At 34.7% G+C, this 18147-nt stretch overlaps 1 protein-coding gene across 4 annotated transcripts in view; it reads right to left on the reverse strand.

Annotated features, from left to right (window-relative positions):
- Positions 1 to 16866, reverse strand: part of PPP1R3A (protein phosphatase 1 regulatory subunit 3A) — a 47069-nt gene extending 30203 nt beyond the window's left edge. For 3 of the 4 annotated variants that reach the window (XR_007402121.1, XM_035698389.2, XM_025464695.3), the window contains exon 1: positions 15893 to 16772. Coding sequence is in view for 3 of the 4 variants with exons in the window: in XM_035698389.2 (XP_035554282.1) it covers positions 15893 to 16680 (788 nt within the window). In the remaining variant the exon portion in view is untranslated. Of the gene's footprint in view, positions 1 to 15892 lie in introns of all 4 variants that reach the window. The other variant, XM_025464694.3, reaches the window with a different exon arrangement.
- Positions 16867 to 18147: the final 1281 nt, after the last annotated feature.

The raw sequence follows: 18147 nt of genomic DNA on the forward strand, positions 1-18147 counted from the left end.
ACATGGACTTTTTTTTTTTTTTTTTTTGAGAGAGAGAGAGAGACAGAGACACAGAGAGATAGAGCATGAGAAAGGGGAGGGGCAGAGGGAGAGGGACAAGTAGACTTCCTGCTGATCCCAGGACCCTGAGATCATGACCTGAGCCAAAGTCAGATGCTTAACCAACTAAGCCACCTAGGTACTTCCTACATAGACTTTATTTGATTAAATCTCTTTAAATAGGAGACAATATCATTTTTAACATAAATAATCCTTATTAATGTAATTACCACAAGCAGCTAATTATACTTCATATTCTTGCTAACGTTAATTTCAGTACTAAATGCTAGAAAACATCCAACAGTTATGGGTCCTACCTAGGTTCTAGACTGAAGTAGATGTAAGCAGATTCAGAAATGCTGCAAATGACCATGTAGATTCGAGGAAAGAAGTCCAACTGATTTAGGAAGCTGACAGTACAAACATTATGCTATTTTTTCTGGAGCCTAAGCTGGAAGAGATAAGGTAAGCAGGGAGGAACTCATCAATGCCAAGATGACTTTAGATCCCTGATTAAATAGAACAAAGTTTATTAACAGGAAATCCTAAGAAGATGAAGCAAGAAGAGCTCAATGAGATAAGACTATGTTTGGAGATCAGTCCAAGAGCAATATGGTACTTGGGAAAGACTAGCTGAGAACCAGATATGAACCAAAAGGCAAGGAGTAGGAACTGAAGACGTTGGGTCACAGACTGGGATTGCAGAAGGAGTCTGGTACAAGAGCCAAATTCTGCTGAGACGTGGCTGCATTGCCCAAGACAAGGACCTCTGCATACTCTCAACAAGGCGACAGCAGACTTTGCAGTCAACACTGAAGAATCCTTTTATCAGGCGGGCTTAACGGACTCAGACCTTCTATTGGACATCATGCTAATTCAGAATGATGTTAGACAAAACTCAGTGTGTATTCATTCAACAAATATTTAATATTTGTAGGCATTATACTAGAAGTTGAACCACAAATACAAACCAAGATGAAACAAACTCTGCCTTCATAAAGTTTACAGTCTACAGAAAGACAAATACAAACCAGCAGTTTAAAAATCACAATTGTACCATTCATGACTGGGGAAGCATGGGGTCCTACAGAAAAAAAAAAAAATAGGAGCACTATCCCAAACTCAAGAAAGGCAGGGAAGCTGGGAAGGCAGTAGCAGCTGTGCACATAGATGAGCTTATAAAGAGAGATCAGGCTGGAAGGAGACCAGATCCTGTGATCTGATTGCAGATCATATTTAAAAGCTTGATTTTCTGAATCATAAAATACATTTTTCAGGAAGAAAAACTTTTAAAACTCTTAAAAGTGTACCTCATTCTAAATAGCAATTCACTTTGTCCTTAATGTTGCTACTCTTGCTCAAACCTAACATGTCGTTCCTGCAAAAGTGTTATTTCGTTTAGGTTTACTAATTTTCTTTTCGTTTTAATAGTATTACTCTTTTGGTACTTACTGAGAGTAAGTGATTTCCAATTAAAAAAAAATTAATTCAGAACACCTTTGTTTTTGTCTTTTGTTTATACCAGTTATTCTCAATCCTGGGGCACATCAAAATCACCTGGGGAGCATTTTTAAAAATACCTGTGCCTGAGCCCTGCCCTAACCCAATTCAGTCTCTCTAGTGGGGCTTGCATCTGGGTGGCTTATTGTTCCCTTTCCTATGTGCTGTCAAGCTGGAGAAACACCGGTTTACACTACAATTCTACACTGGCTTTTACTCCATGAAGGTATGGTTAGTGTGAAATTAAGCCCTTCAGTAAAAATACTCTGCTATTAAGAGTTTCTGCGGGGTGGGGAGAAAAGAAGGTATACATAAGCAAACCAGGCTAGTATCAATGTAAATTTTACACAGATTGTACTTCTGCTACTGTTAGGTTAATAAAACAATTTTTATTCATCATGGGGATTACCCATACTTCAGTGCATTTAAATTTACTTTTTTTTTTTTTTAACTACAAAGAAACCTATATGCTGTTTAGGGTAAGAGACATTCATCATTAGTACTTTAACAGCTATATTTCTCATTATAAAACTGATACTGTCTGTAAAGATTTAGTATTTAGTCCCGGACTAGTAAAACGTTTTCCAGTTGTACTGTAGCATATTATCCAAACAATTATTACAAATGCAAGCACCATAAAGTGTATTGCAAAGGACACTAGTAGCTTGGATCCTATACAAGAAATAGTCTTGAAGTAAAAATAATAGAAATGAGGTTTTGAAAAAGGCAGAATTTGCCATGTAATAGTTTAAACATAAGTTTGTGGATAATGCTGATAATGTGTTTGAAGTTTTTCACGTGTGAGAGAATGTTTCATATAAAAATACCACAACCACCTATATTCTGGTCTTTTTTTCTGACCTGGTACATGAGGGTGATTGCAGGATTGCACTTGCTATCTTTGAAGATCAGCATTTTACAGTGGATTGCTTCATTTATATGTATATGGTGTTGATTTTATGAAAAAAAATCTTTTTTGCATGTCTCAATTTACATAATCTTATTCCATATCCTTAATACTAGTAGTCTATAGTCAGGATAACTAAATAACTTAAAATAAAAATTTTGATAGGTATAATTATTTAGTGCTTTTTTAACTCAAGTAACTCAAATGTTGAATTCCCTCTTTGATTAATTAACTATAGCACATCTCCATCTTCACTAAAATAAAACTGCAACTCGATGTGTCAGTGGAAAAGATAGACCTAGAAAGCTAGGAAATGAGAGTCTGGGCAGCCAGAGAGTAGCCAGAGAAGGGAGAAAGGGATACTGAAAAGCTTTGGTGTCAAAGAGAATCTGTTTTCATGTCTTTCTGGCATGAGACCCTGTGGCTGGTAGTGACTGGGTCCTGTGGAAAATATGCCCAAGAGTCTATAGGAGGCATAAGGAGCATGAGAACCTCATGCAAACAGAAGGGAAAGGCCCATCACTTGAAATTGCTTCAAGTATTGGCCTTGTGGCTTTGTTCAGCGTGGAACCCAGATTTCTTCATGACTGACCGTTTTCAAGTCTCTGATCAGCTGTGATTTTCTCAGTGATGTGCAATCTTTATTCGTCCCCTTATGTGGTTTTGCATTTTATACTCTCATTTGCCATTTTCTAACAAGCTTGGTTACTCTTTATCTTATTAGTTTTCCCTCCCGTTATAATATAAGCTAACCGAGGAAAGACATTGTCATTTTTTCACTAATGTATCCCCAGTGTTTAGAACAGTATGTTATACATAGTATGTGCTCAATAACACTTGTTGAAAGCATGAAGATCCTTTATTCCTTTCTCCCATCATTGGTGATGTTTGTTTATTCTCTATCAGTGCACAAGGTGAAGAGCACAGTAAGAACTTTGCTACTAATATTTTTATGATTTTTTTTTCTTTTAAGTTAACCAAGACCCATACTCTTTCAATCTTGAGGTCACTGATATTATAGACGGAATCATACTAGTGTACTTCCCATATACCCATCCATGAAAATAAACAGTGAGATGCCTGGACTAATCTTTCACTAAGTGAAAACATAAACCTTAGATTTTTTAAAGAAAGAATTTGGATCAATTGATTACAAAAAGAAATTTTCCCTGAGCATGACCACAGTAGTAAAATGAGTCACCCATGAAATAGATACAGGAATATCTAAAAATGTGTGGCATCTTACATATCTGTTTCTTATATTAAAGATGATCTATAAACCAATATTAAATAACCAATTTTGATAATGAGAAAAGAATAAAACCTGTAGTTAACCATTGCAAATATAGAAAGTGACAGTAAAAAAAAAAAAAAAAAGGTTAAAAACATAGAAAAGATTTTTAAACCATGAGACTCCCAAAACACAAGCAGAAGTATGATGGTGTTCATAAGTGCCATAAGCAGTTTTTCAAGGCAGTAAAGAATCTTTCATAGAAAATGATTAGTGGAAAGCATGTTAAGAGAAAAACATTGGGGAAATTAGTCTCACAACATTTACAATCACATCAATATCATTTCTTGTAGTTAGCAATCTAGTTCATAGCTTTCATTAATTTATTCTGAATACTTCCTGAATTAGTACAACTAAAATGCTATTTTATCCTCAAATGGGGTGACTAAAGTTCAAATTTTCAGCCTAGCAATAGTATACAATTCTTTTTCAACTTTGTTTTTCAAGTTTGACTTTCACAACTCTGTCCATCCAAGGCAGTCTGATTGACTAACAAAATCACCAAGTTGTCCTTTGCGCTGCCATTTCCACACATATTTTTTACTCTCTGTAAATACTTTCTTGCTTCTTTACCACCTACTCAAGTTTGACCATTTCAAGGTCAAGTTCAACTCCTCTGTGATGCTCTTCCTTCATAATAGTTCTTTCTTAAATGCCTATTGCTTTGTATTTCTTATGATTTGCTCTGAATATATGTCATTCATTTGGCACATATCATGTTGATAGTTAACTTTTCATGTATATAAATATTATCCATTGACCAAATTAATGCTCGAAGATAGAAGCTACCTAGAAGTGTTCTACATAAAATAAGAACTCTATTATTTCTTTATCAATAAGTGCCTTAGTGAGGCATTATGGCTCAGAGCCATAGGAGATTAGAAAATTTAAATCACAAGCCCAGTTTCTCCTCTTAAGTATTTTCTGGACTTGATCAAAGAAATCCCTTTTGCCTAAATTTCTTCTTATGTGAAATGGGGCTAGTGTTGCTTACTATGATGTATAAAAGTGATCTAATGGTTTATATCACTTAAGAAATGATAGATTTAAAACATGTATTCCTTAAGCTTATATAATTAGACATTTCTAAATAAAAGAACAAGGTAAACTATTAAAGTCGTATATATCATAGAATTAATGTTATCGATCAGGTATAGTTTATATACATGACATGAAAGTCCCACCCAGTTTTGTAGCTAAATTCTAAACAATGTTACAATGTTATAAGTAGCCAAAGAATTCTCTGGGAATTGGACAAGTACACATACACACACACACACACACACACACACACAAGTGACCTTTACAATCATGTCAACATAATTTTGAAAAGGGTTTCCAAAAAATTAATTTCCTTAGAGGTTACAATTCATCATAGAATTGTAAGTATATTCTATTGTACTAAAAAGGTAATAACTCCCCCCAATTTCTCAACAGCTAAGGCTTACCTAGAAATGTTTAATTCAGTCTCACAAATAACATTTTCAGGGGAAACCCATCTCCACTTATGTATTGAAAGTGGAAAACAACAAATTTAACGGATAAAACTTTAATTTCCAGCCAACTGCATTTAAAAACTTCTTTGAAAGAAAAATGATAGCTATTTACAAGTTATGTGTTGCCTACCTCAACAATACATTTTTACTTTGGGTTGCGACTTTAGGTTTTACACAATAAAGTTCTTTAGGATATTAGGAAAATTATAGTAAAACTCGTAATGAAACTATGAGATGTTAGTTGAGGGTGGTAATGTAGAACTGATTGCTATTATCAGTATAGGGGAACATATTTTTTGCCATAAAGATATGATAAGTTATGCTAATTTCCTAAAATATATGTTTGTTTCCCAATTCTTCTTGTCATGAAAATAAAACGAATATAATTTTAAATTTTTAAAAAAATTAAAACATTATAATGTCTGTCTGATGATGGCTACTATTTCAGTTTGAGTTCGTTAACATTTTCACAAGATATTTTTTTAAGATTTTATTTATTTATTCATGAGAGACACCGAGAGAGAGAGCGAGAGAGAGAGAGAGAGAGGGGGGCGGGGGGTGGAGAGGCAGGCTCCATGCAGAGAGCCTGATGTGGGATTGGATCCTGGGACTCCAGGATCATGCCCTGGGCCAAAGGCAGGCGCTAATCTGCTGGGCCACCCAGGGATCCCTTTTATTTTCACAAGATATTTTAAATGTATTTTAGAATCTGCAAAATCAGCAATTAGCTACAAACTAGAAAATTACCATTGCTTAATATTTTCAAAAGTTATTTTTTTATATTTGATTTAAATTCAATTTGCCAACAAAAGTTAAAGCTCTCGCCTATAAGAATCAATGCAACTGGACTCATCTGTTATGTAGTTTTAAAACATATATATATATAGGAATGTGGGAAGTCTTCATCTTCTTCCTGCAACTTTTCTTTAAATCTAAAATCATATCCCCCCAAAATTGTAGATAGTCTTTAATAGAGTAGCAGATCCATCACACTATCTTTTTGTAGGTTTAAGGTTAAACATTTAGATGCAATGCATTACTCCTCTTAAATATTTTTGGTTTTTGGTTTCCTGTAGGGGAAGGAACACAATCTCAAGACAGAGCTGACAGTTCTGTATGTCTCAGTAAAGTTTAAGTTTAGATACACAGGGAGGAATCTGGTAAGGGCAAAAGGCTCAGTCAAGGGAAGATATTAAGGTAAAGAAAAGCAGATAGGCTAGCAGGCAGGCCCAGAATCCATATGTATCAGAATCAGGGAGCACCATATGAGCAGCAGTAGCACTCTATGAATAAGGGCCCTGCCCCTGGCCCTAGCAAAAAGAAAGAATGAATGACTCTGTTCTGACCAGTAGATGCATAATATCTGCCTTTGGTCTTTCATTATTCAGCTTGTTGGGTTTTTCTGGTTCTGGTCCCTCTGGTCTGGACTGTGGTAGGAAGAAAGCCAAAGGCTAACCAGTGAATATTTATTTTATTTGAGATGTTATGATTACTTGACTTTACTTCAAAGTAATATTATGGTGACTCTATGAATCAGCTCTTTAGAAGACTTAGTATAGAAGGAAAGACAATAATGAGAGTATTCCCATGTAGGCTATATTAATTTATTTCTTAATTGATCTTTTGTTGATACCTTGATAACTGAAAGTAACCATCTAAATTTAGACTGTAAGATGTTATAATGGTTCATGTGTTCATTTCTATATTTAATTTTGAGTCAATTTAGACAATAAATAGTGTGGTTATTGCAGAGCAAATTTCATTTTTTATCTGTTTTTATGGTATATAGATATAGTCTTTCTATATTTTATCCTATTTTTAATTTTTAAAATAATTTTTATTTTTGATCAAATGAACAATCATTACCTCATGGCCATAGAATATAATATGGGTATAGAATAAGTAAGAACCAACAAAAGAGAAATCAGTTATTATATTGAAGTTTTTTTATTTGCATCGCAGGGATGATGACTAGGATTTTAAGCAAAATATAGAAAGAATAAAGGAAGAACAGTTAGGTTGTGAGGAGAAATGTAACTTTGGTGTGAGACATTAAGGGAATTAATTTGCCACCTGGATATCCAGATGGAGATGTCCAGAAGGCATCTGATTTTTAAAGCTTGTGAAAACAATAAAAGCACTCATCATTAAAACTGTAGCAAGTATAATTCATTCTTCAATTATTCAGAAGGTGCTTTTAGTTTTTACTAGGCCTCAGGGTTGTTGAAGAGGAAACCAGTTGCCTTTAATATTAATTTTTAAGAGCTTTTTATATGCAAATCATTTTATTAGTTCTAGTGGGGAATAATGCTTAGACAAACACATCATTCCTGGCCTCAAGGAACTTGCAGTCCAGTTGGGAAGAAGACACATACATAGGTTTTTTAAAAGTGCAGGAAAAGGCCCCCACTATAAATGCCACCTTTGTAAACATTTTGACTAAACAGGTATAGAGGGCCATATGATGGAAGTCTTCTTCCTTCCAGACATCTCCGGAAGGAAGATATCTGATAAGCAGTAAATCTTTTATTAAATGTTAATTTCTTGCCTATAAATAAATTGCATCAGATGCAAACATGAAAAACAGCAACCCTTTCATTTAAAGAAAGCTGTTCCTTTTGTATCCTTAAAGTAACTACTCCATGAAAAAAATACTACCAGAAATATTATAATTTAAAGGAAGAATAACAACGTAAAGAAGAGCAAAAGCAATCCCATAATATGGATAAATCAGGAATAGGACTAGGAGTCCTGTTGAACTATATGAGTTTAACGAGATTTGTAAACAAATATCTTGGATGTCCATATAACTAGCATTGCCTAAAAACTTAACTTGGTTTGCCAAAATTAGCTTTAGATGAGATACTACTGAGACAGAAAATATAAAATGTTAGAAAACAAATGAACTATCTGAAGAATGCCTTTATTATATGTATTACACACATACACACAGACACACACACAAGATAAGGTATAAGTAAAAGGCTCACATATACAGATGTGTGTGTGTGTGTGTACTTTTTCCACACAAAAAGGCAATGCATTAAGAATAATTCAAGTGTAGATGGGCTGTATTACTTAACTGCTCCCTGTGTCCAATTCACTAAATAAATTATGAACTGGATTGGCTGTCCCAGATCTCTGCACATACTCATTGATTAGAACAAATAGCTTTTTGTTAAAACTGTACACACACACACACACACACACACAGATTCAAGAAATTTAACAGATTCAGCGAATCTGCTTGTAGATACTGTATTAACCATTCTACAAAATAATATACTTAACAACCAGTGTAACTTTGAGCTGTTCTATATTACATTTGATTTTCACAAACCTATTCAAAATTTCTTTTCAGTGTCTTATATAGTTACATTCTTGAGTGAAACTGTATTTAAGAAATCAGATATCTAGAAAATATGTATATACAGCTATGGTAAATTATTCATTATTGGTCTAAGAGGCCTTCAAAAATTCTAACAGCTATCTTTTTTAGGTAGACTTGAGAAATAAACTAAGTAATCTTCTGAATTATTTTTGGTATTGTAACTTCCCGGGCCCCCATAGGAAGTACAGTAATCATAACAATCCCTCCAGTACTCAGAACTCCAAGCTAACGATGGCAGGATTGGGAGAGCTTGTTAGCTAGCCTGCTGTTCCCTGCAGCCCCGGAATGTTAGTGCCTGCAGTGCACAGTCCTTGTAACAGTGATATCAGCCATCCACCCCCTCAGATAATCTAGTTGGCAGTGAGTTTTTTTTCTTCTCTTACTTTTGCATTAAAATACTACAAACTAGTTTATTGGTTTGCTAGTTAGGACCTCAGGCACAATTCTAAAATTATTAGGTTAGTTGACATAAAAAATAGAAATCAATCACAGAAACAATATGACTCTGCTTAACTTTGTAAGAATAGGGACTCCAACATTTAATTCAACTGAGAATCAGAGTAAATAAGTGACAAGATTAAAGACACAGAACAGTATGAATGGCTACATAAAAGACATATTATTCCTTATAGAATACATTGCTGAAGAACACCATCTTCCCAGAAGATGATTCAGAAGAGAATACATAACCATTTGGCTCTGGTACTTTTTGAAATAGTTCTGCCTCAAAGCAAAAAATAGAATTAAATGATCTTTTCTGCAACAATATGATTTATTGAAGATTATTCAGAAATCAAGCGTTCTATTAACATTGGAAACAATGATTGAACTTTTATTTACACCAAACACAAGTCTTATACACCTACTAGAATATATGTGAAGATTACATTTTTTTTCTGCACCTGAATGTGGCTTCTAAAAAAATGTGTAATTTTTTATTGGTAAATACCCAGATGATTTAAGTTACAACAGTACATTATAAAATTATCTGTAAGTATTTATCCTCCGAAGGAGATATTAGTAAAATGTAAGTATTTTTCCCAGCTTCATTTCATTTTATGGCTTATGAAGCTGAAATTTACCTGCACAATTCTATGTGATTCACAATTGTGTGAAGACATCCACCGTAATTTTTAAGAATGGAAATAAGCTTGGAGTTTTTCTTATAGAGTTAGAATCTATTTGATTTGTGTCATGGCTTAAATCTGTAAAACAAATCAGAATATCATCAGTGTTAAATGGGCTATAAAATCTGTTTCACATAATTAAGAAAAGGATCGACTATTTGGCATACTTTACAAATATAAATTTGGGGAATATTTTGTCTTTTTTACTACTGCAGATTTCAAAAAGGGTAAGTAAAATTCAAAGGGTATGCTGTTTCCGTTATGCCTCACTGTTTATGGAATCCACCTTTTCCTCTAAATACACACACACACACACACACACTCCAGGCCCCCAAAATCCTCATGCTTCTTTGGAGCCTTTACTACAACTTTGTACTCAAACCTGACTTGTATCCCATAGTGCTCTCTGCTCTAAAATTAGCCATTTCCATCGGATCAATCCAAATTTAAAGCCCCTGTGTGCAACAACCTTATTTGAGTATAAAATAAGGATAGCTCCTGCCATCCTAGATGTGTCTGCATTTAAGGAAGGGAAGTGTATGTGTGTGTGCATATATATAAAAATTACGGTCATGGTTTCAAAGTGTCAGAGCATAGAAGATCCCTTAAGTTTGCCAGGTCACTAAGCAGTCAGGCCCACCTGGGGTGTCTTCTTTGGAGGTTATTTCTCCTGCGTTGTTCCTGTTGGGGTGTTGGGGTAAAAACTTAGGACAGTCAAGTCAGCAAAGTTGCAAGAAGTTGAAAAAATAAGTATCCCAATTCATAATCTTTTTTTTTTTTCTTTGCCTAGAGCCTTATTGGCTCAGAGTGCTTGGACCCTATGAGAATTTTTATGGGCTTGCAGATGGGCTTCAGCTGGGAAGTTAAAGCTTATGGAGATCCAGAGGATCCATGAAGAAATGGCATCCATAGTGATTCCTTTCAGCTAGAGCTTGAGAAATGCCCTGAATGATGAGACCCTCGTTTCCCCTCTCTTAGACAAGATTACAAAACTACTCCATGGAGTTTAGGCTTCTAGGGGTATGGATTTATAGAAAACCAGGAAGCCACAAAGCCCTGGTAGATCTCCAAGGAAACTAAGCTACTTGGCTCCTTGCTGTCAACCAGCTGGCAGCTTCCAAACGGTCCTCTTGACAGGTCCTGTGCAGCTGCGTTTTATGTTTCCATATGGCCTTGCCAGAGGTCCCCCCCCTTAAGCAGACCTGGCTTCCACAATTAGTACAGCCTCACAACAAGTTAGTTATGGAATACATTAAGTCCTAAAGGCCTCATGGGGCTATTTACACCTCTTTGGACTATTTCCAGGATCCCAGATTATACTGTAAGTGTAAATTAAGGAAGTCTCACGATCCAATGGCTCTGACTGGAACATGCAACATTACCATATCTTATGCTCCATTTTCCAGTGCTTTTCTTGGCCTCGTTTTAACAATTTTGTACCACCCTGAAAGGTAAACTCTCTGTAATCTTAAAATCATGCTTTAGAAAGTATTTCTCTCTTTTCCCTTCTTGAATGTGCCTGGGTTCTATTCCTCAGGTACAAAAATTGAAGACCGATCAATTTTCTCCTTTAGCATTGAAGTCTTTCAGGAATTTATTTGCATTCACCTGGCCAAGTTATAAATACCATCCAACACCTATATCATGCCATTTCTTTACTTAAAATAATAAATTGGTTTCACTTAATAAAATACAAAACCAGATGAAGTCAGTCTGTGTACCCAATGGTTGGGAACATACATTTAGCAGCTGGTGAGAGAGAAAAAAGGCCACTCCCCTAGCCCGTGCACAAGTTATAGATCGCATATTCTAGAAAACCTGAAACATAATGTAAATGGTTCTTATTGTTTTATTCATGGTTTCCATGGTATAAAATAATTGAAGTTGATGTTCTTTCTCTGTCCCTTTCTCTGCTTTCAGTCCCTGTCAGGCCTTTTTCCTTTGGACCTCTCCTTGTCTTCACAGGGTCATGTTTCCAGCCATGTTTCTCATGGGTACTGGTGCCTCACAACACACATGTCCTTAATAATCACTTGTTGAATGAGTTTTGGAACCTTGACTGAGCAAGGTAGACTATAATATCTGGAGAAATCATGGAAGTCCATGAATCGGAAATTAGTAAACATTAAACAAAGTTTGATAATGATGAAAGCAATTATAGTTGGCTTTTGAGGACTACTTTATATGTGCCCAACACTTTACTAAAGCTTTAAAAAATATCTAATTTTGTGTTAATTGAATCATCATAATAGCAGGCATCATCACCCCTATTTTACAGATGAATAAACTGAGGCACTAAGAAGTAAAGTAATATGTCCACAGTCCCATAGCTATTAAGTATATATTTTACTGGGATTAATATGCATGTCTGTTCAGTGCCAAAATTTATGCCCTTTTTTACCCCTTCCCATCTGGTCCTCCATTTTTTCACTTAGTAAATGTGGAAATTTTAATAGTCATTAAGATAACCCAGTTTTAAGATGTTTCAGATATAAGATGACACAGATTTCAAGAAAATTTACAATTTAATTAGTTTTGCTTGTTGATTAAAGTTCTGTAAGAGGCCAAAAAATGGCTCTCCAAAGATGAAAACTTAGGAACCTTGAAAGGAATGAGGAAATAGACTTTGAGCAGGTTGAGCTTTTCTAGAGATTTTGATATCCATCTAAATTAATTTTAATTAATTGTGCCTTTTTTACACTGGTTAACATTTACTGATAATTGACTATGTTCCAGACACTGTGCCAAAAGTTTATATGTATTATTTCACAGAAATCTCCAAATAACCCTATTAGGTAGTCCTATTGTTATTCCCAATTAACAGATGAAGAAACCAGGCCCAACTTGCCCACAGTCACACAGCTAGCATGGTGGAGCTTGGACTCAAAGCCAGATATGTTGAATTCTGAAGCCCATAATTGTAACTGCTTCTGCATGCTATTTTTTGCTTATTTATCTATGTACATTTAATGTCATTTATATCAATGTCATTTATCTCTTTTGGTCATTTATTTTGTAATAAAGCCCATGGGATATAGATCAGAAATCTGCTTAGCTTGTTTGCTAGCACATACACCTGTGCCTTGTATGCAGTGACACTTATCAAGTATCTCATGATGCATGCCTTTCCGTGCAATTAAATACCTCTGGGTCATTCTCAGTCACATGCCTGCAAGTAACAGACTCTGCTTTCCTTTCCCTTTAGACATTTCTTTCTGTCAAAGTGGATAGATTAACAAACATCAAAGAAAATAGACAACCACATCAATGTAGAGATTGACAAACTCTGACCTGAAAAAAGATCTCCATAGAAAAATCATGGTGCCTAGAGTGATCTGCGTAACAGAAATTCTACCTCACTAAATGTGTTCCCACAGTCCGTCCTGTACTTATTAGAAGGGATTATTGACACTTTCAGAAGATAAAATCTCCAGAACCCTGATAGCAAATTAGCTTTGGTATTAAGACGAAATCAAGGTAAATGTTACCGTCTACATTTGGACCGTTTATTTCCACTTTAACTCTGAGTTATGTAACAGACTATTGTTAATTGCTTGCATGTATGAAGCAAAAATCCACATAAATTTCTCTTCTGCATTTATCTGTTGGAAGAAGCGACCTCCAAATTAAGCCACGGAGGAAGTGTGGAAATACTCAAAAAAGACCCATTTAAATTCTGTAAGTCTTTGGAGGGAGGAGGATATTTTAGAAACTATAATTTTTTGATCAAATAAGTATTAGTTCACTTTTATTTTAGCCAACTACACGTTTTGTAAAATAAAACTAATAAGGTGTGCTATTTTTCCCTAACTAAATTCTTCACAATGAAATCCAACTGCAATATTCATTTAGAAATTTGATAATGCTCTCTTGTGTGAGTTTTAGGAATATTTGAAACCCCATTGCATATAAATTATATCATGGAAAAGCTGTATAAATATTCTATTACGGCACATGCTGTTCTAAGGATCTGTCAGGATTTCCTTTATACACTCCATTTTGAGTGGTATATAAATCAGATGTAAAAATTCATGTTGGACTGAAATTCAGCACAAAAGGCCTCCTCCAGAGGCAAATGCTTTTTTCAAAATGTGGTTTGAATTATGTTGGTCATTTTTAAGTTATAGAAGTGCAGAAAATGTATTTGTGGTTTTGAAGGAGAGAGATTTTTTCCATTTTTATAACTCATTAGGAAACTTTACAGGCCTTTAGACCATTTTGTGGTTTAGTTCTTCTCAGGTTTTTCCCCAAAGCAATATTAAAACTTGAATGGTGTCCGCTATGAATCCAATGATTACTATTCTGAATACAAATGTGTGTATGGATATATATAGTTATACATATCTTAGACTAGGAGAAGTTCCAATAATATCATGAGTGGGGTAGAAGATTAGGCCTATCAGTTGCCTGTTTTTGTTCTTGGTATCCAGTCAGGTTTGGCCTATCAAAGGAATCTCCTAACTTTACCATAGTTCGGAATGTATTGCTTGTAATTTTAAAGCTGCATCTTTAACTTCAGACAAATCCTCCTAGTTAAATACTCCTTCTTCTGTTAGGTCTTTAACAGTAAGGCTGTGACTTTTCTGAATTTTGCCTTTCTCTAACAGAGCAAGTTGCAAGTTGCAGCTCATATAATAGATATTCACTGATGATGATCTCTTTTGTAAAGTATTTGACGTGTATGTTTGTGTATATAAATTAGTTTGTTAAATAGCACTGAGCTTGTCTATATAGCTAACATGTTGCTGAGTAATTTCATAACCGTCTAAGTTATTATTTTAGCACATGTAGAGATTATGGTTATATTATTCCCTTAATAGCATCAGTTAGAATCTGAGAAAGTTTTATTTGAACTAAGAAAGTTGGCAAAATTCACAAGGGCGAGTGAGCCAATCTTTCAAAAGACTTTAAAGGATAATGAAAATAGAAATGTTTTGTATGACTGAATTGCTTCCACCTATGTTATATTTAGTTCATTAATGCATTAGACTAATGCACTTAGTAGTTACTATTTACTTTCATATAACAGATCTAAGCATTAAAACATAAAGAGGCTAACATTTTCCCAGTGTCATTCCTTACATTTTTTATTAAATTCCACTTAGAATCTCAGTGTCTTGATTCCTAATCCAGTTCCCTCTTCATCCTATTACACCACTTCTGGTACAGTTGCTAGAATCTTTAGGTCCACTAATAGTTAGGATGGACCACCCAGAGGGCAATCCCAATCCCACTTGTGGAATAATGTGAACTTTCCCACTGAGACACTTTGAGGAGCAGAAGGGATTTATCTCCTCCTGGATGTTTTATCTGCTAACCTAGTGTTATGGAAATTAGCCAACTTTACAATAGAGAGAGCGGAATGTAGTTTATTTTTTTTATATTAACAAGAGAGCAGGGTTACTAATGAGGAATCATATCCCAAATCTCTAATCTATAAAGCTGAATATACTTACTTCTATTTGGGTCATTTTAAAAATTCTGCTCCATTTGCTTTCACTAATTTATACTACTTTGTGTTCTATAATGTTACATTTGGTTGTAATTATAACATTTTATGCATAATTTATACATTACTCATGTACTTTTGTCTTTCTCTTAGTTTGTCATTAAAGTCCTAGCTCTTATGATTTACCTTAACATGGACTCCAGACACCTTTATATGACTCAATCATTAAGAAGTCTGGGGGAATGCCTACCGACTTCTGAGCACTAAGAGCATTTTGAAGCACAGTTTTATGTTCATCAGAAATGTTTTGAAGTACAGCAAAGTCATTTAAAGCCCACTGAAAATAAATATACTATAAATGTCAAGATGAAATTTTACATGTTAAGAATCTAGATTCCACGGCTTGAACTTAACAATTTGTAAGTCATTAGGCAAGCAGTATGCACATTGTGCTCCCCTGCTCCTCCATCTACTACATTATACCCATATTTTTCCTTGCATTTGGTGGAGAGATAACGTGGTGCTATTATTTGAATAGCACTGACCTTGTTATAGCCTAGCACCATTGTCTTATATATAATGAGCAGCATATTTTTAAACAGCATGGCTATTTCTTACAACACATGAAAAAAAGAATGACATAAAAAGACTTTAGGATTATGAAGAGTAAAGAATGTAAGATATATCCTCACCTTGATTTTACCTTTAAACAGCCTTTAATTTGTCTATTAGGAACTTCTTCCCGTGGTTTTACAGGTTCCGGCTCTTGTTCTTTCTTTTGACAAATCAATATATAATTTGTGCCATTATTATTTGACCAAAATGTACCAACAGAAGTTTCATAACGTATACAAAACTCAACTTTACTGCCATCTTTTTGATAAGGGGGAACCAATAAAATTTTAAAGGAGAACTGGTCAGTTTCACCATCACATGAATTTGGGACATATTCTGCTAAAATGTCATAATGTGTCTGCCAGTCATCCAAGGACATTCTCACATATACTAACTTCTCAAAAGAAATATTCAAAACTCGAATAATGCCCTTCATACTTGTAGACCCAGGAGGATACTCAGTTGACTCCAGTACTGCTTTCTGTACTTGAAGTTGCTGCATAAGATCTTCTTTTGAAGAAGGCAAATCAAATAGTGGAGATAAAATATATTCTTCTGTGTGAAAAATGTCCTTCGTTAAGTCAAAACTGGTTGAAGAACTTGGTAAATCCCAGCAATCAAATTCTTTGACAGACACAAGATTGAATCCAAAGGTGTCAGCAAATGAAACTCTTCTTGTACCTGAAGATGAAGTCTCCAGGTATAGATCTTCAGAAGAATCAGAACCTCGTCTACTAGGCTGAGGGGAGAAGCCAGGTTTGAAAGTAGCTTTAACTTCTTCATCTTCAGAAAGAGAATCAGATAAATTGGGAACTTCTAAAAAGTTATCTTTGCTAATCTGACTAGGTTCTTCTGAAGGCTCCATTGGGCTCTCTGATATCAAATAAAGGAGGACTGTACAACTAGTAGAGGCTGATATTTGAGATACTGAAGCTTAAAATAAGTATTATGTTACAGTTGACATTGCAGAAAGAAGTCAGCTCTATAAATAGGTTCAATGGCGTGTAAACTATGCTAGCTTGCCTCCAAAGGCCTTTAATATAGTATCCATGTTACTCTCACCAGTATGTTTCAGATTTAACTCTCTGTTTTTAAAGTTGCATGTGTTTATGAGCTGAGTTCCAAAAAGACACTTTAAATCTTTTTTTTTTTTGCTATGTTGAAAAATCTGAGACTTCAGAATTAAAAAAAAATGTTTTAACCAGTTGATCTTAAAAATAAAAACATGGATCACTTATTTTAAAAGAAAATGAAAGTAGTATCACAGTACTGACATGTAGTTTGAGGTAAATCAATCCATTGAAGCAGACAAGGGTGGACATGAGAGAAAAAAAAACATTTCTAGAGCTAGAAAAATCTCTTGCCTAATAATGATAGCTACTATTTAACAGGGATTTACAGTGTAAAATGTGAGCTATTAAGGGGTTAAATAGAGGTGCTGGGAGTCCTGAGAAAACATGATTTAGATGAAGAAGGTATCACTTGAAATAAACCATGAAGGGTAGGTAGGATATAGACATGCAGGGCTGGAGTGAGGTGGATTTTCCAGGTGGAAGAAATGGCCTGAGCCAAGGCCTAGAACAAATAATTAGTCAAATCCGTTATTTGAAACATTAGCAAGTTTCTTTTAATTAAGCTATGGAAAAATATACATAAGTAATGTGTTATTGACTTGAGAATATAAATGGGCAATGGTAAGTCTGGCTGAGGAGTGAAATATTTATGTAGAATAAAATGTTCATCTTTGGCAAATTGCCATTTTTATGCCCACAAAGCAGAAGTTAATACCATGATATCCTGGGAATTTGATGTGAGTTTTAAAGGGTGAGTAGCCTGTTTAGGCCACCATATTTTTGTGTTAATGTAAAACCCACTGTAGAGATGACAATCAGATAAATTCCTATTAAAACATGTAAACATACATGTGCTTTGACCCTGAAATGTTCTAGCCAAAAATTTATTCTATCAGTATAAGTACACAACGATAAATATATCTATATGTTCATAACAGAATTATTTTAAATACTCTAGAAACTATCCAAATATCCATCCACAGAAAACTGGGTAAATAATGGGACACCCATGCAATAAAATGCTTTATAGCCATTAAAAAGGCTATAGTAACACTTTATATATTGATACAGAAAGATAACCAAGATAAACAGCTAAGTGAGAAAAGAAAGTGTGCACAGATATGTATATAGAAAATTCCTGGAGAGACACGGAAGAAATGGTTAGCAGTTATCTCTGATCATAGAAGTTGAGGGTCATAGGGGAAAGGAGACTCCTATTCTTCAATTAATTAAGTTAAATGGAGAGGTGATGATCTTTT

The sequence above is a fragment of the Canis lupus genome, chromosome 14 (assembly GCF_003254725.2).
Source record: "Canis lupus dingo isolate Sandy chromosome 14, ASM325472v2, whole genome shotgun sequence".
Taxonomy (NCBI): domain Eukaryota; kingdom Metazoa; phylum Chordata; class Mammalia; order Carnivora; family Canidae; genus Canis; species Canis lupus.